This window comes from Lepisma saccharinum, chromosome 8 (assembly GCF_977018435.1).
Source record: "Lepisma saccharinum chromosome 8, izLepSacc3.1, whole genome shotgun sequence".
NCBI classification, from domain to species: domain Eukaryota; kingdom Metazoa; phylum Arthropoda; class Insecta; order Zygentoma; family Lepismatidae; genus Lepisma; species Lepisma saccharinum.
The window spans coordinates 48779221-48803509 of record NC_139236.1 but is presented as its reverse complement, the minus strand read 5'-3'; the positions used below and the strand labels follow the sequence as shown (position 1 = coordinate 48803509).

The following is a 24289-nucleotide window of genomic DNA, read 5'->3' as shown; positions in this document are numbered from 1 at the left end:
TTAAATGTATATGTTTCCCTTTCGGTGGTAACATTTTTTTGCCCCACCGCAACACCATATAAGTGGTAACATTATTTTGCCCCACTCTGTACTTTTCCTGCACGGAAGACACAACATAATCTACAAATGCTTTAACACACATCGATCAAGACCTCGGTTTATTTATTACTTCTTATCAATTATTAATTTTTCACACACAAACACGAATCAAACACAATTTATCTGCACAAATTTTATGGTCTACGGGCTTACCTTCCAAACACAAACGTTTGGTCCTTCTTAATCACGTTTCTGTACGTTGCAGGTGTCATATGACACGGTCAGAAGTTCAGCTTTTATTTTCCTCGTTGTTTGCAAACGATATCTTGAGAGTTGTAAAACTCGTGAAAATCCTAATCTTTGCATAAGACCGTGCGATTTATTTAGGAGCTAACAACCTGCATCAGAAAAATAAATTTATGGCACGAAGATGTAGTAAACAGTTGCCCCATTTGGAATCACCAGTGAATCACACTGCTTATACTTTTCAACTTCTACCAACGAAATTGCAGACATTTTAAAGTGAACTGCATTAGCTGAAAAATGAAATGTCAAGTTTCATTCCACACAGACTGTTAACATCAGAGTGGCCCTCCACAATGTCGTAGTGTCTTCGCCTTATAATCAAGGGGTTCCGGGCTCGGTACCCGGTGAAGGCACAATGCACAGTGGTTCGGATCCCACTTTAAACTGTCCAGTCTCTATTAGTCTATCTGTGCATAAAGTGAACTTAGAAACGCAAATCAAACAAACAAACGGCTTACACCAGAGCAAGACCTAGACCTCAACAAGGAAAATGTAATTTATTCCTATCTGGAAGAAATCTTATTTCTGTGAAAACGGATAACTTAGGTATTAGAACTTTGCCTTGACGTTGTAAAATAATTCAAAATAATTTTTCAAAGTACTAGACATGTTTACAAATGCCATTTTCGTCCAGAAACAGGTTTTGATATTATCACATTACGTAAGCAGGCTTTAAAAGGTAAAGGAGGCGATCCTGTTATTACTTAAAACAAGTTATAATTTTTCTGTTGCTAGATATCAGCAAAGCTTTCGATATTCTTCAGCTTCTTACGATTCTATAATTTCAGGTTTTTCTCAAGACTACTAAATATACCAGTTGAGTTTTACATATAACATGTTAATTATGTACATTGTTGCTCCCTGCTTTTCGAGTGCTAAAAATCGCTGATTACGGAACGTCATTGAATTGTAATTCAATACAACCGGGGAACTTTGTTACATACCAAATACCAATACATGCTTCACCATTAATGAAGCAGATTCAGGTACGATTACCAATGGAGAAGATTTTATTGTTTTTGTGTAAAAAAAAGAAAAGTAAAGAGCTCCCCTGTGCATAGCACCACGCCATGAAGGCGTATAGGGGGTGTGGGGGTAACGCCTCACACTTTCTTGATCCGGTCGTGAGTGGGGGTGATGTGATCAGCATCACGCCCCTGACCGCCTTTGGCCCCCAGGGTTTCCCCCAGGTACCCATGTTATTCGACGCTGGGTGGGCGCCGGGGCCGCTTCCATCGTTAGAAAAGTTCCCGGGTTTGAACCGGCCGGGGAGCGAACCCGGGACCTTTAGCATGGTAGTCAGACGCGTTACCGACTTTTTTTTTTTTTAAAAAGGAATACCCCTACGCGGTGGTATCCCCCGTCATTCACACTTTTTCACTTTTCAATTTTTACAGTATTCTCAGTTTTTCACGTTTGGACAACACAAATACCCATGCCTTACCAGGGACTCGAACCCGGAACCCCTGGCGTTGTAGCGCGCTCTGCTAACCACTCCGCCACGGAGGTCGACATGACGGAGCCACCGCGGCCAGTTTTCTGAGTTCGTTCCTTAAAACTGTAGGTGCAAGTTCAATGAACTTATCTGAACTGATAGAAAACTATTAAAAGGTAATACCACCCCTTGTTCATTGTACAGACGGGATCAAATGAAATGTACTTCCCTTTTCCTACCAACTCAGAAGCGAGTTGGAAACTCTTCATTGCTCCTGTATAGATAAGAAAGTGGGGGAGGGCAGTAGCAGACAAGGCCAGCACGCAAACATGTTTCCAGCAAGCTTTCTGTTGGAGTCTTGGCAGTTTGTGGAAGGATTTTGTGTTCCTATCCCCCCGCCTCTATCTATCTCTCTCTCTCTCCCTTTCTCCTTGTGTTTGTGTGTGTATGCGTGTGTGTGTGGGCGCGCCGACACCTGTTTCATTAAAGTTTGACGTATTTTATTGCATTGACTAATCGCTGTTGTGACTGGGTATGAACCAGGTTAGCAATGGACACATACTGAAGGATCAAAAATACAAAAATTCATGGCATGAGTAGTTAGTAGTAGTAAAGGCAAGGTAAAGTTCGTCGTTCGTATAGAACCGTGCCATGAAGGCACATTTAGGGGCTGTGTCAGTACGAGTTCGGCCATTTTGGAGGTCAATGATCAGCATCACGCTCCAGCAGTTTTTACTTCCCAGGGATGTAGTAGAAACGAGAAAATAAAAATGTTTTACATTTCGTGTATGTGACAGTATTCTTTGGATATTGTCTTGGAAGTGTCTGTTAACATCCTAATTTTGTTTAAGAATAAAACTGGCTGAAGGCCGCGAGTGTTCCTGAGAAGTAATGAGCATATCACATAATGCCCAATAGTTTGGCTTGCGTTTTTCGAAAATAATAATAATAATAAAACCAAAATATACAAATCAATTTTACGAATGCTTACGTCATTGTGACCATGGAGTGCATTTTGCGCAGTAACGAGGATATGGCGTCTAGATATAAGGTCAGTATAGCCTAATGGTCTGTGGGGTTTAGACTGTGCCATCTACGTTTTTAGTTGTCCTTTCACAACTTTCATCTTAACACACCTTTCATTACCCAAAAGTGGAAGAAAAGCGAAATAAAATAAATAAATAAATCGGTCATTGTGTCCCTGCGTTTTTCAATTTATCACCATGACCGAAAATTAATGTTTCACTGATGTAATAATGCATCACTATAATCATGTTTTATTTGATTTGAATTTAAAATTTTGGGTGCGTCAGCACCAAGGCTATTTTGCACCCGTCACATTATACGGGGTCCAGCCCCTTATCGTTACACATAACTCTAACGTTGCAGAACTAAAATCATAAAATATTAAAATCTTCTGACTTTCGTTAAAAGCTGAGGCTGTAAAGGAGCACTCAGCACAAGTAAGGACAAAACACAGGACAACACAAACAAAATTATACTAGCTATGGGGCCAGTCACCAGAGCCTCGTTAGTCCGCAGTCCAGGGTGTACTACGTAGAAGTGAGGTTGACTATTGGGTGCACTACGTGAAAGAAACACCCCTTACACCTCACTATAATCATGTGAATTATTTTCCGTCATCATCGTTTGCATAGACTCTAACGCTGTTGTCCTTAGTGTAATTGATCTTATTGTGTGGAAGTTTTGATGTAGGCAAAAGAATGGTTAGGAATAAATCTCAATTGATTGTTCGAAATTTAAAATATAATAACTCCGAGGTGACGCATATTAACTGTTCTTAGTTCGATGTCAAAGAACGATTTTTCCTATACATTAAAAAGGATTTCGGCCTCCGTGGTAGAGTGGTTAGCACAGCTTGCTTAATGACCGGCCTTGGCATTGTGTTCGTTGTGAGGTTGTGAGTGTCGCTTCATTAATTTCATCATTTCATCTACTATCCTCATCGTCGCGTTTAACCAAAAGTGGCACCAGAAGAGAATTAAAATAAAGCAAATCGATCAATCAATAGAACATAGGGTTTCCGGTTTCATAGAGCAGTATGCAAAGCACTCGGTCATGAAGGCCCTCAAAATTGAAATAATAATTGCAACAGAAAACCTGATATTAGAGTATTTTAAGAGTTTAGGCATATTAAAAATTTACGTCAACCAACAGTCCGTGATATATGGTTCTGCCCTAACAATTGATTGATTGATTTGCTTTTATTTCACTTCGCTTTTTGTGCCACTTTTGGCTAATTTGCGAAGATGGGTAAGAGTGATGATATAATGAAATTGATGAATGGACACTCAGAAACATCCATGCCCAGGCCGGGATTCAAACCTGGGACACCTGGTCTTGTGTATGGGACCGGTGGCCATCCACCGTCGTGAGGAAATTGGGGAGCTACAAATGAGTAGCGTGACGCGGTCACGGAAACCTACAACGACTGAAGACTTGTCTTGCTGACCACACGTCACCCCATAATTCCCACCTCGGCAGGTGGAAGTGAGGCCGGCAGTCGGTAGGTAGGCCCTGGCCCTCACGGACTGTTGCGCCACGGGTTATTATTATTATTATCATCTTCAAATAAAGCTTCATCGTTATATATTACCGTATTTCATCGCATAATCGTCGCACCCTGTTTCTCATTCCAAAGAGAAACACAAAATCCTTCCACAAACTGCCAAGACTCCAACAGAAAGCTTGCTGGAAACAAGTTTGCGTGCTGGCCTTGTCTGCTACTGCCCTCTCCCACTTTCTTATCTATACAGGAGCAATGAAGAGTTTCCAACTCGCTTCTGAGTTGGTAGGAAATGGGAAGTACATTTCATTTGATCCCGTCTGTACTGTGCCATGAACACAAGGGACGTAGAGATAGAAAGCCACACATTCTCAATCTCTGCACACTGGAGGTGATGTGATCGGAACCACGCTTCAACAACAACAATTCTCCATGGTTGTCCCCGGTTACCTATTGATTTGAGATTAGGTGAGCTCCAGAGTCTCTTACATGCATATTGTCGAATATATCCACTTGAGGTCTCCGTAACTTTATTACACAAGTTACTCACACTTTTAAAAGAGAGGTACAGTAATATATATATTTTGAAAGAGTTGGTACATGTACATAACGTATAAATGTCACATATAATTTTGTTACAAAATATTTTTAAAATACCACAGCAAGAATAGCAAGCCATAATAATTTTCAATACGTATTGTATTGAATAATAATGTACTGATTTGAGTTTAAGTCCACTTCATGTGCAGATAGGCTAATAAGGACTGAACATACAGCTTAAAGTGGGATAAGAACCACTACGTGCCTCCATGGAGTATCGAATCCCGACATCGTTTGATTGCAATGTGACGTCCATACCACTGCGCCATCGGCGAGGTCTTATTCTCGCATACAATTATATAATAATTACATTATTATTATTTCAACACTGTTGGACAATAATACAGATAATAATACAATACAATATAATATGATATATTGTTATGTTTACTCACTATGAGTTGTATCACATGATGTTGAAATAATTTTCTGCTGTTTGTAAAAAATGACCGACTATGTCGAATGAACGAGGGAAAGTGTGAAAATATTTATTTATTCTATAATGGCCTACATTTCGTTATGTTCTGGTGTCCACAAGCTGAAATGCTAAATATATATTCGGATTCAGAATTGTCCCATTCAAGAACAGTGTAGTGATGTGCCAAAACTTTCACGATGTGATGAAACGTTCTCGCTTACATGTAAGATCAAATCAGTTATTTTACTTATTCTGCAAGAAAGCCACTGTTTCAATCTATAGTAAGATTACTTAAGTAGGTTTAAAGTTTGGGATAGCGTCGTTTATATACTGCTGGACAAAGAAAACCGGACACCTTAATATTTGACATCTGAATTGCAATGACAGATCGCAGGTATATTACAGAATGTTCGGCAGATCATGTAGTACATATGCACCGTTCATAGACTCGGAATTTGTTTATGCATTCATACTTAATTCAGTTTCTGCAACATTTAGTTAGCCCTTGTACCAGAGCTTTTATCGACCCATTGCGTTATCACAAAAAATGCAAGTGTCCGGTTTTTTTGTCCAGCAGTGTATATTACTTCCACTCCGTCTGTAAACCAGGGTTGTTAAAGGTCCAGGAATTCTAAATAAATTCAATTCCGGTCCAGGAGAGAAACTCAGCAAGCGTAATGGGTTCTGGACCGTAGAGAACCTTTTTATCTGTGAAGTATTTCAAATCGGTCCAGGAACCTTTCTTCCGTCATAATTTGACTTGTAATTCCATCGGAACAAAATAGGTTAACCGTATTTGTCTTACTTGTTAGTCACAACATGTTTGTTGGCATGTAAATGCGAAGGGGGTTTATCAGAAGCTAAAGAGTGCATAACCTTTCCAGGATTTGAAAAACCTTCAACTTGTTACCATGGTGTAATGTAAAGTCGTGTATTCTCTGTCCTTCCCTATGGTAACAAAGCGTTCTTTGAGTGCGGTGGTGTGGTATATTTACTTGCTTGCGTCACCCACAGGTTAGTGCGTACGAAACGCCGCGTAATTCCTGTTGTCATTAGGAAGGGGAAGTCGACAATTTTGCACTTGACAGACCTTATCTTCCCCCAGAAAGCTTGCAAGAAATGAAGGACTCGAACCTCGGCCTGTTGTATTTCTATTGTTATTTATCGTCGTTTTTCTGCCTCTTCTGGCTAATCGCGACGATGAAAGAACATCCATGCCCAGACCGGGATTCGAAATCGAGTTCGCTGCGCTATACACTGCGCCGCGAAGGTATCTATCATTTCCTAACCACGGAAATGACTTTGCTCCATTTTTCTCACTTTGTATTGTGAAGAATCGTCAGTGACGTAGATAAGGGAGGCAAATCAGAATGTGTGTGTGTATATATATATATATATATATATATATATATATACATATGCGCGTGTGTGTGTGCGTATAGTTACGCAACTTAATGTGGCTTAAAATTACATATTGTTTTTACTATATATTAATAATACTCATTACATAATATATTACACATACAATTTCATTAATATAGCTTTAGTAGTCGTTTTAATACATACATTGCCTATACACACACACACACACACACACACACACACATATATGTATATACATAAGTATTAAAAATTATTATTATATTTATATTTGACTGAATCTATATCTAAAATTCGATTCCCGGTGGAGGCACATAGTGGTTCGGATCCCACTTTAAACTGTAGGTCCAGTCCCGATTAGCCGTACTGTGCATAAAGTGGGCTCAAAACAACAACTCAATCAATCAATCAATCTGTATCTAAAAAGTATAATAACCAAAGAGAAGAAAGAGATTTTGATCTACAACCTTAGTGACAATGAAGTTCGACCAGTCACAATTATAGGAGTCCGTTGTGAAAGAAGGAGAACACATGCATATAGGTAAGTAAGTAAGTGCTCCCCTGTGCTTAGCACCACGCCATGAAGGCGTATAGGGGGTGTGGGGGTAACGTCCCACACTTTCTTGATCCGGTCGTGAGTGGGATGTGCAATTCCTGCAGATAGGGGAGGATATACTGTTCAACCAGTGATGTGATCAGCATCACGCCCCTGACCGCCTTTACCCCCCAGGGTTTCCCCCAGGTACCCATGTTATTCAACGCTGGGTGGGCGCCGGGGCCGCTTCCATGGTTAGAAAAGTTCCCGGATTTGAACCGGCCGGGGATCGAACCCGGGACCTTTAGCATGGTAGTCAGACGCGTTACCGACTGAGCCACCGCGCCACAAATAGGCACGACAAAAATGTTAATTAAATGAATTTCACTGTTTTAATTGCTGCATATATCAGAGAAGAAGCATCCAGAATAATACACGAGCTTAATACATCCCGTGGCGTAACAATTCTGCACATGGTCTACAAAGATGTCAACGGAAAGTTTAAAGCTTGATGAAAACCTTTTATAGGAGTGTCTTCTCGACATCTGCGATATCAAAGCGTCAAGAATGATAAATAGAAAAAAAATCGACTTTGGTAGTTTTTGTTCCTTTTGTGCGGTCCTGGAAGACAATATGTGTAGTCATAGTTAAAGCCCGCTTATTTCTCTTTCGGTGGAGCCCTATTTCAAATCCTTCAAATCCGTGGGTTTAGCTGCTTGCACGTAACATCCATTCCAGTGATAACTTGCACTTCTCCAGCATTCAGCATCCCAAGTTGACCACCGCCTGGAATTTCAGGATGCGGAAAGGGCTTCAGGACTGTTGCTATGTTGTTTTGACATCAAATAGAACAGATGTATAAATTTTCAGATTCATACAATTTTTGCAAGATTAGACCCTAAATTGACGGTCTGTAAGTTTAAATGGAAAGTTAGTCTCCTTGGCTGCCCCAGTCGTTACAAAGATATCAAGGAACACTTATTGGTGCGAAAGAAGAATCCCTTTTAATTTTATTTTTTATTTTGTGCGAGACATGAGAGTGTATAGTTGTGTTTGTCCCATTGTACACTCGTAAATGCATTCTCGTCGTCACCCCAAGAGATAAAAAAACAACTAAAATAACTGAAGAAAAAGAAAGAGTGTCGAGAAGTTTCGACCTTTACAATCGTTGAGGACACGGTGCAACCTAAAAAGACAAATATTGTTAATTGTGTGCATTACCTTGTTTTTGCTGATCGCTGATTAAATTGTTTTTTACATACTTGTAAAATATTCATTGCATTTTGAAAACACTTGTTTTGTAAAAATAAAACCAATCGAACGCAGGCTTAGGGTTGTCCGACCTGTGATGGCATGCTGTAACTGCTGTTGGCGTAAGTGAAGAGATTCCTTCCTAGAGTTTTCTCACTAGCCACTGGACTAACTGTGATCCTATATATTTTATACCCTTAGTCCCTTACCGTTGGAAAGAAGTATGCACACAAAAATTACAAAGCAATTCGAACTTTCAGGATTCGTGATTTTGTTTATTTCCCTTCGCTTTTGTGCCACTTTTGGCTACTTGCGAAGATGAGGATGAGTGGCGATACAATTAAATTGATGAAGGGACACTCCTCACACACCCATGACGAGGCCGCGGGATTCGAACGCCGAGACCCCTGGCGACGTAGCGTGCTGTGCTAACCATCATCCGCCACGAAGGCCAGCCTTTCAGGATTCGTCCATTACAGTGTGGCAAGGGGGTTTAAACTTTCACGTTTAGAGGTAGGTTCCTGTCGCCAGGAAAGAGATGAGCAGGCAAGCAATGTTTTCTCTCACCCATCCTACTGGTATAAATCATTGTTGCAGTTTAGTGTTGCTATGCGAAGGTAAACTTCCCTCAGGGCAGAAGAATTGAGACAAGATTTTAGGTGAAAAGGGGGCGGCGCCAGGGGTGCGCGAGTGAGTGCTTGCGCGCCCCTTAATTTTCTTCCGCACCCCCTTCAGCACACCCTACGTTCAACTGAAAACACTAACATTAATATGTAATATTATGTCATGTCATATTGAGCGCCGAATGATAGGTTATTGTTGTATGCAACAGGCAAGCACTGAAAGAGGTACCAATACTTTTCTGTACTTGCGGCAGCCTCTGTAAAGATCAGCGGTCGTTTTTCTTCTTTCGTCAGCATTGTTGTTATCAATTTTTCTTCTTTTGTTTCTTCATGTGGTCTGTTCGTGGTTTTTGATAATTGCCTATAGCTTAATGTAAGTTATGTTTTTTTTCTTTTTTGCATTGCTCATAACGGTTTGTTTTCCGCCTACTTGTTCTTCCTTACACTGGAGAAAAAAATCCGGTGCTTTTAAGGTATCACCTCATCAGGTCGTGCTCTGGAAATTATTTAATGCGAGTTGTAACATGAAGGGTAGTTTTCTTCTTAATACGTTCTATGTATTTGGTCCACGTAAAATGTCCAGTAAACGTACCATTTCAAGCTTTTTCAAAGACTGTTAGGAAGAGGCCCAATGTTCACGAAGAAATTTTACAGTTCGTTGTTGGGGATAGTGCGGCAGAAGGGATTTTAAAGATGACACAGTTCCTGTGCCCTTCGCGTTTTGTCTTGTGGCAGACGGTGCCTTCATTGGTTACATTGAGAAGGTTCAAAAATTGTCTTTTTAAGGGCAGGATGGATTTATTTTGTATTTCACTACTTTGTTCAATAAGACTGCAACGTGTATCTGAATGTTTACACTGCATGGTATGACCACTTTCTTGGAGTAGAAGACTTAATACATATCATCATGGACGTCCAGGTGGAGGGCACAGGGTGGGGGGTAGGGTAGCATCCCTGGAAAATGAATGTCCGTCTTAAGTTATATATATTTCACACATGTAATTTATTTTGTGTCGACATACATTGCTGCGTTGCAGCGGAAATTTATGTTTTTCTTTGTTCCATGTAGCCTGCTGTTACTTTGTCAGTAATCCATGAATCAGTCACTGTAGTGCGGTGCAAAAGTTGCCCTCCGCTTTTGCTCGATGGTGGCCATGGCAGAGTTCGCACGTGATGGCGAGTCAACCATTCTCTTGTCAGCCGCGCTGTATGAGGCCTGGCATTGTCGTGTTGAAAGATGAGACGCCGCCTGTGGAACAGGTGTCTTCGCACTGTGGGAAGATGCCGCTCCAGTATGCGTGTATAGGCGTGTGCATTCACAATGCCCTCACAGACGTGTAGTGGGCCAACCCCAGATGCCGTCATGCATCCCCATACCATCACTGACGCAGGTTTCTGTACCCGACGTGCATAACATTTTGCTTCATTCTGTTCCTCCTTCCGACAAATGACTGTTTTCCGTATTTTCCCGTACACAACATTGAAAATGGATTCGTCGGTCCACAAAACCCTGTTCCACTGCCGAAATGTCCATCCCCGGTACATTCGTGCCCACCGTAGTCGATTGCCTTTGTTCAACATGGAAAGAAAGGGTTTACGTTTCGCCTTGTACACTCGGTAACTGCATCGCTGTAGGTAACGGCGAATGGTTCTGGTTGACACTTCAATGTGAAAGCGTTCTCGAGTCCACAGTCGTAATTCGGCCACAGAAACATGATTGTTAGTCTGGATATAGCGCCTAAATATCCGTAGGTCACACACGCTCAGCAGGAGTTTTCGACCGGGGGCCTTACCTGGCTCTGTAGTACCCGTATTTTGGTGGTGTTTGATAATGCAGTGGACGGTTGACTTGGGTAAGTTCAGTTGGCGCCCTATTTCCCGTTCACTGAGTCCATCCCGTTGCAACTCCACCACTCTTCTCCTCACGGTGTTGTCAATAGGTTTGCCCCTGGCCATGGTGATGATGCACTGCGGTTCCTCGGTGCACAGCACGCGCTTATATACGGCGGACTCCCTTATCGTGTCCGTGACGTCATGCTTCCGTCGAATGCGCCACTATCTGGAATTTACCGTATGGGTCTGGTGCCTGGTCGAAGTTCAATGTCACGCGTATAGTTCCCCGTTTTCGTTCTTTACGTGACCTTGGGTGCAACATGCTGTGATCACGATTCTTGCCTGCTCACACGCCTCCTCTTACACACATGCATCACTTCTGCGGGTCACCCATTCCACCGCCTATGCCATGTGCATTTAATCACGTATTCCTTTCTGGTCGAACTTCATTGTCACCAAGGTTGTACATGCAAAATTATATATATATATATATATATATATATATATATATATACATAATCTGCTTTATTTAAAGTAAGCCACTGAAAAGTTTGGGGGATGGCATGGGGCAGTTTTCGGGTGGCCAAAAGGATAAAAAATGTAAAATGAAAGTTCTCCAAACTATTTGCAGAAATCACAAACATAATACACTCCTTATGAATATCGTTCACGATAATCGTCTCCCAATTCGTTACATAAAGCGCACTGGGCTCAATATTCACCTTTATGATCATCAGATAATTGAACATTACAGAAAATGTATTTTATATTTGTTGGATGTCTGATGAAATCTTCATCAGATGAGTTGTTTTCGATGCTGTCATTGTACAGAACTTTTTCACTTTCGTCCAAAATTGTCGAGTGTTAGAGCCGTTACGTTTGGCAAGTTGAAAGACATATTAAACATTTTGCGAGTTAGACCAAAAAATCTGTTATCCATCCAATTGACGTAGTAAACAAGGTGGATATGAAATTCGCTTGGCAAAATAGTTTTCCTACCAAGACGACATTTATCTATTACGATTTTCATGGCATAAACGAAATAATGTCGCACGAGGCACTTCAGATATTTTTCAGCCATCATAAATCGCATTTTCCCTCCCGAACTGCAGTGATGGCACGTTTCTTATCTTTAGTATCCCATGTCTGCCTCATATTTAAAGTTTTCCTCCTGTTCTCAACAGCACTGTTCATTTAAAATAAGAAAAACTTGTTACAGTTGAGGTTCAGTATTTGAATATGCGACACTCTTTGTCGCTCCGCCATTTTAATTTTTTCTTTCACAATGACCGTTATTCTTCGACAGACAAACACTTGGTTTATTGAAACCTTCAAATGAACACATTTCAACAAAATATTAACCAGGTAATTACTCTGAAATAAAGTATACATTCTATACTAGCACCCAAACACGTACCGTAGAAAATTTCTGACACGTCAGAAACAGATTTTCGTCTTTGTGCACCAACTAACACTTCCAACTACCACGAAAGCAGTGTCATCTCATGGTTGGCTCTCAGGATGTAGTTTGTAACAGTGGCGGCTCGTGGTGAACCAAAGTGGAGGGGCGACAGCTCACAAATTTTCTCTACTAGTAATATGAGTTTAAATGGTGAATTTAGTATATAACAGCCAACGTGATATGAAATTGATATATTCGTCTTTATGATACTATGATACTATGATAAATTAATAATTATTTAACAGTAATGCCAAGATTACGAAAGATGGAAGAAGAAATTCTATCAGATTTAGTTGTAGCATTTTTTAACTTAACAGAGGGGAAAATTCAGAAGAAGCAATATTAATTTTTACACAGCTTGATAAGCACGATGACGAATATTTACGTGAATTGAACGAGAAAATTACTAGTAAAAAAGTTACACAGAAAAAGATTCCTGTCCAACATGACAAATTGATATGTGAAATAGGGCAACAATGTAAATATCTCACTGGAACGGTGATATCTGCATTACCAGAAGCTCTACAGTAAAAACTTCAAACTTGCCAGAAATCTTCGTCAGGCATGCTTGTTCTAGATTCAAATTCGGCCTAGGTTTTTTATGTTTATTTTTTCATCCAGGCTCCTGGTAGAAAAACTTCGCACCAACAAGTTCTCCACACTGCTCATCGCGACAAACGCACAACCACAGCACACTCTGCCGAAAACACTTCACTTCTCCATGGAAAACGAAGAAACAACAAGTGTCAATACTATTGTCTTCCTATCCGGTCGTTTTATTGCCTCGTGGTTGCCAGACAATTTTGCCAAATTTTCAGAAATTCGTAGTTCACAGGTTCTTGTAGCGGCTCTTGGTGAGTTTAGATGACGAGCTTCTAATTTATTTAACAGCCGGCTTGAAAAGAAATTGTGAAGCTTTGTCACATTATCAAGATCTTTTTTAAAACGTGCTAATCAAAACATGTAATTAAATCTAATTTTGCCAGTAACAAGCAGCTGTAGACGACTTCCGTGGCTAGCATACTGATTACAAAGTCACAGCTTCTGGGTTCGATTCCCGGCATGGGTACGTGTGTTCTTTGTGAGTGCTCTTCCATCAATTTCATTATATCATCATCACTCATCCTCATCGTTGGATTACCGAAAAGTAGCAGAAAGCGACGGTAAATAAAAATCAAGCAAGAGTCTATACTTTTTCGGTTACCGATATTTTCTTTCCTCGTTGGAAATTGCGTTATTTATTGCTCTACTCTTATGTCATAAGTGAATACGATTATGGAATACAGAATGATTTTCTTCAACGGTTCGTAATTTTCTTTCTTATGTTAACTTCATTGCTTCTGGCAACTCTTCATTGTTTACCGTTCTCCGGAGAGAGGGCCAGTTTCGCCTACGGGGTGGGTTTCGGACGACAAACCCTCCGTCCTCCCATTCACAGATCCCGCGCGTGTTATTACCCCTGCTCCCTCGCCTCTTACCCTCGCGGCCGCGCCTGGGAATGCTCTACGTCTCGTAAGGTGGGAGGACGGCGCCCCGCCACATTTCTCTCGAAGTTCCGTATCCCCCTCTACCCCGCACGGTGGCGTGCAAACTTCGCAATTGTCGCGGAAGAATGAATACAGAACCGACTAACCAACGATCTGTAATCAACGGAATATTTGCAATTCAGACAATGTAAAAGCCAATATATAATTGTTAATGTGATGTATGTTCACTTGCGATTTCACACGGCAGTGCGGCGTCCGTTTCGTCCTTATGAGCGGCCGCCCCTGGTTTGTAAGATTACCAAAATATATTAATGCACATCAGAATAGATAATTAGGTGTTTCACAATTATCGACTATTCCATATTTGTCTACTTTACTCCATATGGAGGTTGGACTTTATACCACGTCAAATCGAAAACCTTCCTGTGCTACTGCATGGAGTTGGCCTTTCTTTTATGAAATGCAGCTTTGGCATGCTGAAGGGAAATGAGTTGTTTCCAGGTGGTTGCTACAGTGTGGGTAACACGGAATTGTGCAAAGTGGATTGATAGCCATTCGCATTAATGGATCCAGTTACACAAGGCAGTGAACCAAGACCATACCATTAAAAAGCAGTCCCACACCATAATTCCACTTAATTCATAAAAAAATCATAGTGGGCACAACACATGTTGATAAGGAGTGTGAAGCGTGATCGTGAGTAGGAGGCAAGCGATATTCTAATTGAACATGCTTTCTTAAATTACAGCGTCCCCGAAAGTATGCATGTGTGTGTGTGTCGCCAAACTGCCCCAGTTTTCCTAGGAAAGAAAGGACATTTTACATAATAGTTAATGCATATCCCCTCCCTCTCTCAACGGACATATATTTCATTTCAAAATTCACGTTATTAGTTTAATAAAATACTTTCTATTACTTGCAGCTTCCTGCACGCAACTAAAATTATACAGTACGTGTTTGTTTTGGTAAATTCACAACAAACAAAAAGTAACACTCACTTTCACAGCGTTGATTTCACAACTAAATAGATAATTCCAAAAAGCTCTGAAACTAACAGAACAGTGATACCAACCTCGTTGCACAAATTATTATTCATGGGCGAGTAAAGGAATTGACTTGTAACCTAAAATTAAATTTAAAAATTAAGCTTTGGGATCATAGGTCATTAAAGCAAGAAGAATATGCACCTGTTCACCTATTCTAACACTTTTTAAGTACACAATGGTTGCACAGAATAACATTTCGAATTTGAGAGCATTTAGGACTTAACTTTCATGCTATTTGCAGATTACAGAAGCGAGTTTCATTTTTCTCTTTACCTCCCAACTTGTATCCAAAATCCTTCAGATTATTGAATTTATTTGTTTGTATGACAACTCAATGAAAATATCGTGCAAATAATTTGGTAACTATGAACACTGGCGTTGTAATTTGAGATGGCATTTCTTCGAATTACAACGCTCCCCGAAGCAAGGGACACCATCTTTGTTTTAACAATATAGACACGTTTTATAAATCGTGAAACAATGTATTTTCTTTAAAATTTGTCTACATGGAATTTAGAAGAGTTTTAATAATGTATTTAAAATAAACTGTGTTTAGGATGAAGCAGTCTTCTTGTAATGCAGTAACAGTCCGCAGTTTCCAATAGTTCAACGGACATCACTGTGTGCGGTGTTGCCACGTTCTACATACATCTTTACTTCGTTGAATAAAAATCTGTATAAAATCGACTTCGCAATGTGAATTAGCAATGATGATGGATTTTGAAAATAGATGCAAAGAGCTTCAAAGCAGAACCAATATTGTATTTGTAGAAGTACCCAATATTAAGAAAAAGTTGTTTCGCAAAACATGAAAACTTTTTTTCTTTTACATATTTTAAAAATCTAAAAAATAAGAATTATGTTTAAAACCTTTTTGCGTGCACCATATTAAAATTTCATCGCACCACAGTTTTTTTTATTTATAGAATTTCAAGGAGAGCGATCGTTTGCAAAAAAAATTTGAAAAATGTTTTTTTTTTGTTTTCACGATGATAGAAAATTGTAGGCATACTCGAAAAAAAGTTTGGTTAGCGTATATTAACGCAGAATTGAATAAGCTAAATTTTGATGTAAATAGTTTTTATGTAAATCTACTGGTTAATTTTTAATTGGAGACCAAACTCTAGTATCTGTAATTTTCAATCCGACAGTAGGTTCCGCATCGCCGACTGTCCAGTTATGCGTGCCTATTTCCTGTTTCCTTTTTGCATGCTTTTACTGAATCACCCTGTATAATTATTATGGCACAGAAAATAGCAGACAATAATCAATTTGGCAGTAGCACAATATACGAGGAGTGTCGAAGGAAGTCTCTGGGATGATTCATAGGACGGGTAGGTATGTATCACAGACTACGAGTTTGTGATCTTCACCTAACACACTGATTAAGTAACCAGTAATCACGATTGTTGCTACTGAACGAATCTGTACCGTTATCACAAAGACGAATCCTACTCTAATAAGAAATCTTATTCTTTCGAGTATTGTTAAACGTCGTTGATAATTTTGTGCTGTGTGATTAGGCGAAAAAAAGAGTGATAAGAATTCTCCGATTACAGAGTAGCAGTTTGATGCACACATGATCCATGTTTTTATGAATGTCATTCTTCTATTGTGTGCGAGAATATCATTGTAAAAGGCACTTATCTTTACACACACACACACACACACACACACACACACACACACACACACACACACACACACACACACACACACACACACACACACACGCACGCATATATCTCCCTTCACCTTCTCTCAAAAGTGTCATTAAACTTTTCTGATTTGAGAGTTGAAACTTGGTTTACGGCGCCATGCAACACAGCGTGTTTCGACGTGGATATGACAAACACACATTCAGTTACAAATGAGTATCGCCACACTTTCAGAGCTCGAACTTTCGCCGTAATGGTAGAAAAGAAGAGTTCTTCAATTGTTTCCTATGCGGCGTATAGTCGACGCGCTAGCTACTTTAACGACCGGCTGGCTTTGAAGTCCACGGAGCGCGCCCACCAGGTGCAACAATCAAATTCAACGCACAGTGTTGCCACACATCTACTCTACGCCACCTTGTCCATTACCTTCTCTATATGAAAGCCTAATAGCTTGCTCCGGTCACATGACTAAGCGTCATCAACTGGAGGCGAGATAGCCGCCATGTTTGATTGGCTTCTTCGGAATCAATGTTGGATCTTTTTAGTGAATGTGGAATTGTAATGCAAATTTAAGAACTGTAATCGAGTTTACATGACGTGTAAATATGCTTAAATGTGCAAGAGGTCTGGTGTATAAGTGTTGTGTGCTCAATTGCAGAGGCAATTATGATGAAAAAGGTAGGAGTAACGTTCACATTTCTTCAAGATGGTGTTGAAAATGAGAATTGTTTAGGGTAATTCCATGCGTTTCGGTCCATGCAAAAAGATACAAGTTAAGTAACAAAGGTTTTATACTCATAAATAAATAAGAATAATAGTTCATGATGTAAACATTGGATGTGTCCTGAATCTAATATACTCTTAAATGTGGTCATGTTTTATCTCTTGTCAACAATTTTCTTTACAAGTAACAAATAATTTACCCTGAATTACAAACGTTGGTTAACGTTAAGATGCGTTGTTGTTTATGACTGCAAATTAATTTGTTTCAAGATTTAGTCAACGTTTAAAATATTACGTTAGTGTCTACCAACAGTTTGTTAGTGTACATTTTATGCAAGTATTCGATAACATATTCATATGACTTCCACAAATTTTTAGTTTCAAAATATGCTTAATGAAAGAAAGCTATACAACTGGACAAAGTTGATAACATGTGTACATTTACTTTTTTATTTTACCCCGCTTTATGCTTCTTTAGGCTAATCGGAGGCTAATGGAAGCCATGTTGTGCATTCAAATACAAGGGTACAATGTGTAGCAAGAACTTCGATGAAATATTCGTGTGTAAAATTATCCAAGGATATACACAGAAAGCATTTTGTTACCTAGCTATATTAATATGAATTTAAAAATGTATTAAATGTTATAAATCTGTTTCATATGAACTGCTTTTTATTTTTTGTCTTTGTGAAGCTTCGATGTTCGTAACTGATTATTAAATCAGTGATAATGTTTATTATTTCATAATTTATTAATACTCTTCACGATTTTATTAACAGAGTGTAAAAACAGTGTAAGGAAATATTCCAAATGTTTATTTCTCAAGTGATCGCTAAAATCAAAATATTAATCTGCTTTTTTCTTTCAATGAAAATGTTAGAAACTCTAGTTATTGTCACAGATCTTACTAACGATAATGAAAAGATTCAATTTGTGTATTATCCTTTATTCAATAAAGTCAATAGGGTCGAACTTACAATGTGACAAATGATTTAGGTTTAGACCTTATACACAGAAATGCAACATTGCCCTTGTACCAATTTATTTTGCTGCAAGGATATACAAATTAAGTTATTGTATTGAGATTGTATAGCTACTCAGAATATCTAAAGTACCTGGTTGATTAATTTTGGGTAAAGCTAAAGCAATTTAATTGATTAGGTAACTTGGAAAGTTTGCGGTCAACCTAACATCATTGATTTAATCAATTGATTTTTACATACAAAAGTTCATGCAAAAGAGGTTACGAATTTAACTGTAGCTGACAAATATTGCAAATAATACTTTCAAAGATATATAATGTTTAAATTTTTCCGCCAGGAAGTTTCTAACGGTTTTCAACCCGTTTTTTGTGCTATGGTAGGATTTTTTGTGGTAGCCGTAGTGACTTCCTGAATGAAAATTTTGGTGTAAATATTCAATATTCTACTTTTTTCTTCTAATTATATTCGTCGGGAGGGTAAATGTCAAAATTTAACTTCATAAAGAAATAAATATACCTTAATTCTCTGATAAAAATACTAGAAGGGGTTTACAGCGTTAAGACGATCGCCTCCAAATGATGACGTCTTGACTGAGCGCTGTGGCCTGAACTTCAAGATGGTCTTGCCTTGTCCCTCCGCGCACAAGCACCTTCCCACGGTTTCCACATTGAAGTTGTGACGTTCCTTTCTGGTGTTCGCCACTGGATCACGGTTCACTACGTCACGGTAGCTACACAATCTCCTTGTGCGACGGAGTTATGAGACTCTCCTTAATGTTATGCTACACTGAGCATTCTCAGGACGTAACGATTTGAAAAAAAAAGTAGCTTCTTGCTATTTTACAAATTTAATAACCCATTTTACCTTTAAACAATCACTGCAAAATAACAACAATATTCACAAACACAATCACATTTCAATTACGAGTAAGTTGCGGCTTTTCCTTTAAAACAGTGTTTTTCACAAAATAAACATCATCTCACGCAACTCAACTTACTTTTTCCTTTTCACGCACTGTTGTCCCGGCAACGGAATCAATAAAAGATTGGACAGTTCTACAAATGTTTATAAACCGGAAATGACTTCCGCTTCCGATATTGCGTGTAACAAATATACAGCAAAAACTACACATTTAAATCAACACAAACAACAGCATTGAAACTAACAAATAAATCAAACAGATTTCTGTGAAATTAACAGAAAACAAATAACATATTACATATCGCCAAAATAGACAAGGCGTATCAAAGTTGCAAAGTAAGGCAACATCGTATTCGCAGTCATGTGACTGAGGCTCCACGTGGAATAGACGAGCAGACTGACAGCTGCGTCCAGTGGCCGAAGGTTGAGTGTGATTGGACGAAAACAACTCGCCCATTATTTATCCCCACTCACGTTCGTGGTGGCGGCTTTCTTCAGTTCTTCGACGTTAACGAAGTAAACGCGTAGACTATACGGTTTTATGGGCGGGACCACGCAGAGCCTGTACGTGGTGACCAGCCAATTGCAGGAGTGCAACGTTGTACAGTTAGGAAAGTGCGTTGCGTAAGTTAAACGGCGTGGTCTGTATTTTTCTTACGCACAAGAAGTTTACATAAAACTCGACCCTTTAAGGTTCATCATAAGATGGGGCAAGACATTTTCAACCTGAATGTCCAAGTCTCATAAATTTCCGTCGACTACCTACAGCCGGGGTTATCGTAACTTGAAGAAACACCGGGAAACAACAGATCTCAACACACACAGACAATTACACGTTCATCTTTCTTCCGTTTTTTTTTTAATTTTTTAAATTATTTTTTTTACGTTGCCACCGTGTTGACACAGCTGAATAGTTGTGTCTTGGGGAAAGCAATGGGTGTTAAATTCGTCTCAATATACACAGTGACTCGTGGGTGTTCTCGAAGCATGTGTACAAATATTCACTATATTATTTCACTACTCATATATACACTTTATCTACATTATATCTATGTCGTTGAATATTGAACACAGAAAATTCTCTGTCTTTTTCCTCGGCTAGCAGTTAGTTTGGCAACAGCGCAGTAGCACTGGCTGCTTTTTGGCTGAACTCATGTTCCTTCTAAAAACGTACACAGTAAGTATATCGAAAGATGCTCTATTAAAAAAATATAAGGTTCTATTGTGTATGTCCTGTGGATGTAGGCGTGTCATCCTCTTGAAAATCCAATTCACAGTTTCAGAAAACATCCTTCTCCCTCCCCTAAATTTAATTTTAATCTTTATGTAAATTATATCGTTGATTATTTGTTCGTACAACCAATAATTTTAAATCTTGGCGATATTTCACTTCATACATGTATCAATCTAATTTCAGTTTTCCTTCGATTTATGCATGGATAAAATCACTCAAACTATGGTTTGAGAAATTTACAGATAATTGTAATAATTATAAACTTTAAATATTTTTATTTATATGATGTAGCTACGTATAATGTGACTGGATATCATTAAAACATACAACAGAATTATTTTGTTTTAAAATAAATGTTATTTATATCTACAAAGTGTTACAGTGTTTCCTTTTTTAACAATATTAACGTAAATAATGGGTAGTTACATTCTACGATTTGTTTTGGACTATTATTATACCCTGAAAGCAAACAATCATTACATGATGTATATTTACTGTTAGCTGGTCTACTGTTGCTTCCACATACGCCAACTCAGTAACCAAGCGCATTAAGTGGTCGGCTTTCTGTCTTGTCATCGTAGTTCCCGGGATCGAGTGCCGGACAGAGCATGGATGTTATTTGAGAGAGTTGCTGTTTTAAGTCCACTTTATGCACAGTAAGACTAATCGGGACTGGACTTACAGTTTAAAGTGGGATCCGAACCACTTGTGCCTCCACCGGGTATCGAACCCGGGACCCCTTGATAACAAGGCAATGACGCTACCACTGCGTCATGGGGAAGGCCGTTATTTGAGAGAGACGTTCATCAATATCATTTAATCATCACTCATCTTCTCCGTCGCGATCAGTCTAAATAGCAAAAAAATGTAAATATAAAGGCATCCACGTACGGAAATATATACTTAATACTATAGTGAATTTTATGAAACCTGGAATGTGCAATACACCTTTAATTTAGTGTTGAATTTTTTTATATACTGGCAACGCGTTATTTTCATTCAATGTGAAAACATTGTTCTGTCCCATATGATTTCTTGTGAATGTAGTGAAAACATTAAAACATTGAAGTTATAGTGACATATTTTTTCCTACATACTTACACTGTGTATTTTTGTCAGATGTGCAAATGTCAAAACTTTAGAAAAATACTGATAGAAGAAAATATAATACTCTATGGCGATGCATATGGCGACTTCCATCGAGTTTTCAAATAATAATTTCCTGTTGCCCTGCAAATATAAATAAATATTCATTCCAAAATGAACGTACGTAAATGGGCAAGTTCTGATATATAGCGCTTGCAAACAAATGCATATTTTGAAGTATTATTTTGTTTTGTATGAAATGTTGTTAATTGTGTCTAATTAATCTTCGAAAAACAATAACCACAACATTCTGTTTTGGAACTAAATTAGCAAATTTATGGATTTTGGCAACTTTTGACCACTAAAATTTTATACTGTACTATCAGTTAAAGGCAAGATGAAATAAGGAATAATATAAACAATGTGGAAAGTATAATGTAAGAACGAAATTGACATAATATGAAATAGGACAGCACATAAGTATAGAATAAGTAAAGAAGCGAGAAGCTGGCGTGAAGTAAGTAAGTGTGGATTGAATAAAGAACATATCACATCAATATCAATATATGATATGAAAATGTTGCAATGAAAAGATGAAAACTAGAAATAGAGTAGAGAAAATTGCAAACTCGAGTTGAGTGAATAGAGAAAGTAAAGCAAGTAGATACGAAGAAAAATTAGACTGAGTAAATGAACAAAAACAAGAGTAAGGAAATGTGTGTATAAGAATAGCAATGAAAATGGTTAGAGATGGGTTACTGAAAAGTTTTCAGCCTGACCATCAAGGAGGGTTGGGGGTGGGTATGAAAGGAACGTGGTGTGTATATATATCCCTCATTTGAAAATGTTACTAACCACATGTACATCAGTTATTTTTTCTTTGGTTTGCACGTAATCGAATAGAAGCAGTTGAGAAGAAGTTTGATTGAATTTCTGTGCAATGGTGAAACTGTAACGAGGATGTACTATGCCTCACTTTTGGACGAACTAGAAGTAATTGAGGAATGCTGAGGAAAGTGGTGTTGCTCCATACTGATATAATGCACTAGCTCATGCCTCCGCTATTGTCATGGCCAAAGTGCAATTTATTCCACACACATCTTTCCCCCACAGATGTGACTCCCTGGAACTACAACACCTTTCCAAAACTAAAAAACGCCCAATTTGCATGCTTCATGGAAGCTGTGGAGCTTATGTAAGAGGAACTGTTCTGTTCAGAACAGAGAAAAGTTAACTGGTGGACATGTGGTTTATGGTATATTCATATATCAAGTTTCATTCCCATCCCATTTCTACTTCTTTGTGAGGCTCAAAACTTTTCTCTCAACCCTCGTTAGAATATAGGAGAAGTATTGGGGAAAAATGTCATACCATCTTGCGACTGGTTCTCCCATCCTGGTTCTCCTCCAAGGAATGCACCACTTGATCGTGTAGAAGGACCAGCTAAAGCACTTCTCGGCGACAAAGCCCCTTTCGGAAACAATAGACTCCGCAAAGTATTCGCAAGAGCGGGAATGACTGCAGATGGCTAGTGAAACAGAAACGAGGGAACTTAGTACAGAATGAAAATTTTTAAAAAAAGTTGTGAATCGAATTTTTTATTTTATTTTCTGGTGATACAAACATCGGCGAAAATATTATTTATTTATTCGACCTTTTCGTAATACCACGATTTGTAAATTGATATCCTTCAAATACAGAGCGATCCATTGAAGTGTAGACTGCCCGTCGTTGTTTGCGCTATCGGCAAGCGAGGCACTTGCGGCCAAATGCCGGCACTGTAGACTGTCTGTGAATCAAGCGCGCAAGATTCCGTAACTAGTTTAAAGAGTGATTTATTTACTTATCAATACATGAAAGAATGTGCTGAAACTTGCCGCCTTCGTTGTCCACACATTCTTGAAACCTCTTGATGAAGTTATCAATAATTCGCTGCAGTTCCCGTTGATTACTGTTGGTAATTTCTTGGCGGATGTTACGTTTAAGTTCTTACAGAGTGTGTGGATTTGACTTGTATACAGCATTTCTTAATTTACCTCGCTTGCCGATAGCGCAAACACCGACGGTCTACACTTCAATGGATCGCATTGTACAGTGTCTCCAAAAGTTTTAGGACAACGACATTTTAAACTAGGCAACCCAATTTACACAAGGCGTTGGTGGGTTGCGTGTACAGTTAGGCTCAATTTCAGGGTTGCCATGCACAATAGATATTTATAAAATACGCGAAAGAAATAAAAACAAGTATTATCGTATGAAATTATTAAAAATATCACTATTATATCGCAAGTGACAAAATTCTTTCTCAAAGGAAAAAAAAATAGGTTTTCTAGTATTTCATTGCTGATTAGTCTACAGAAAGGAAAAGAGGTGATAGAAAACGAAAGGTGACAAAGAAGAGGAGAAAGAGAAAGCGAAAGGAGAAGAGGAAAAGTAGAGGAGAGAAGAAAGAAAGGATAGACGAGGCGAGGAGATGTCGTGAGGAGAATGGAAGAAGATTCTAGGAGAGATGAGGAAAATGGAGCAAAGAAGAGATAAGAGAAGGAAAACGAGATGAGAAAAGAGGAGACGAGAAGAGGGGAGTGGAGAGTAGAGTAAGGAGAGAAAAGAGAAGAAGGAAAAGACGATTGCAGTGGAGTCGGAAATCTAAGACAGGAAAGGAGATACGAGGAGAAGAGATGAGTGGGATAGAGATAAGATGCGAGTAAAGTAGGGAAAGCGATATGAGATAAAAGAAGAGCA

General features: G+C 38.8%; 1 protein-coding gene across 1 annotated transcript in view; it reads right to left on the bottom strand.

Annotated features, from left to right (window-relative positions):
• Positions 1-20818: 20818 nt before the first annotated feature.
• LOC145990985 (pancreatic triacylglycerol lipase-like) overlaps positions 20819-24289 on the bottom strand; it is a 77347-nt gene continuing 73876 nt past the window's right edge. The window contains exons 7-8 of the mRNA XM_083126611.1: positions 22919-23075; positions 20819-21691 (exon numbers count right to left, since the gene is read on the bottom strand). Coding sequence (XP_082982737.1) covers positions 21634-21691; positions 22919-23075 — 215 coding nt within the window. The 3' untranslated portion in view covers positions 20819-21633. The remainder of the gene's footprint in view (positions 21692-22918; positions 23076-24289) is intronic.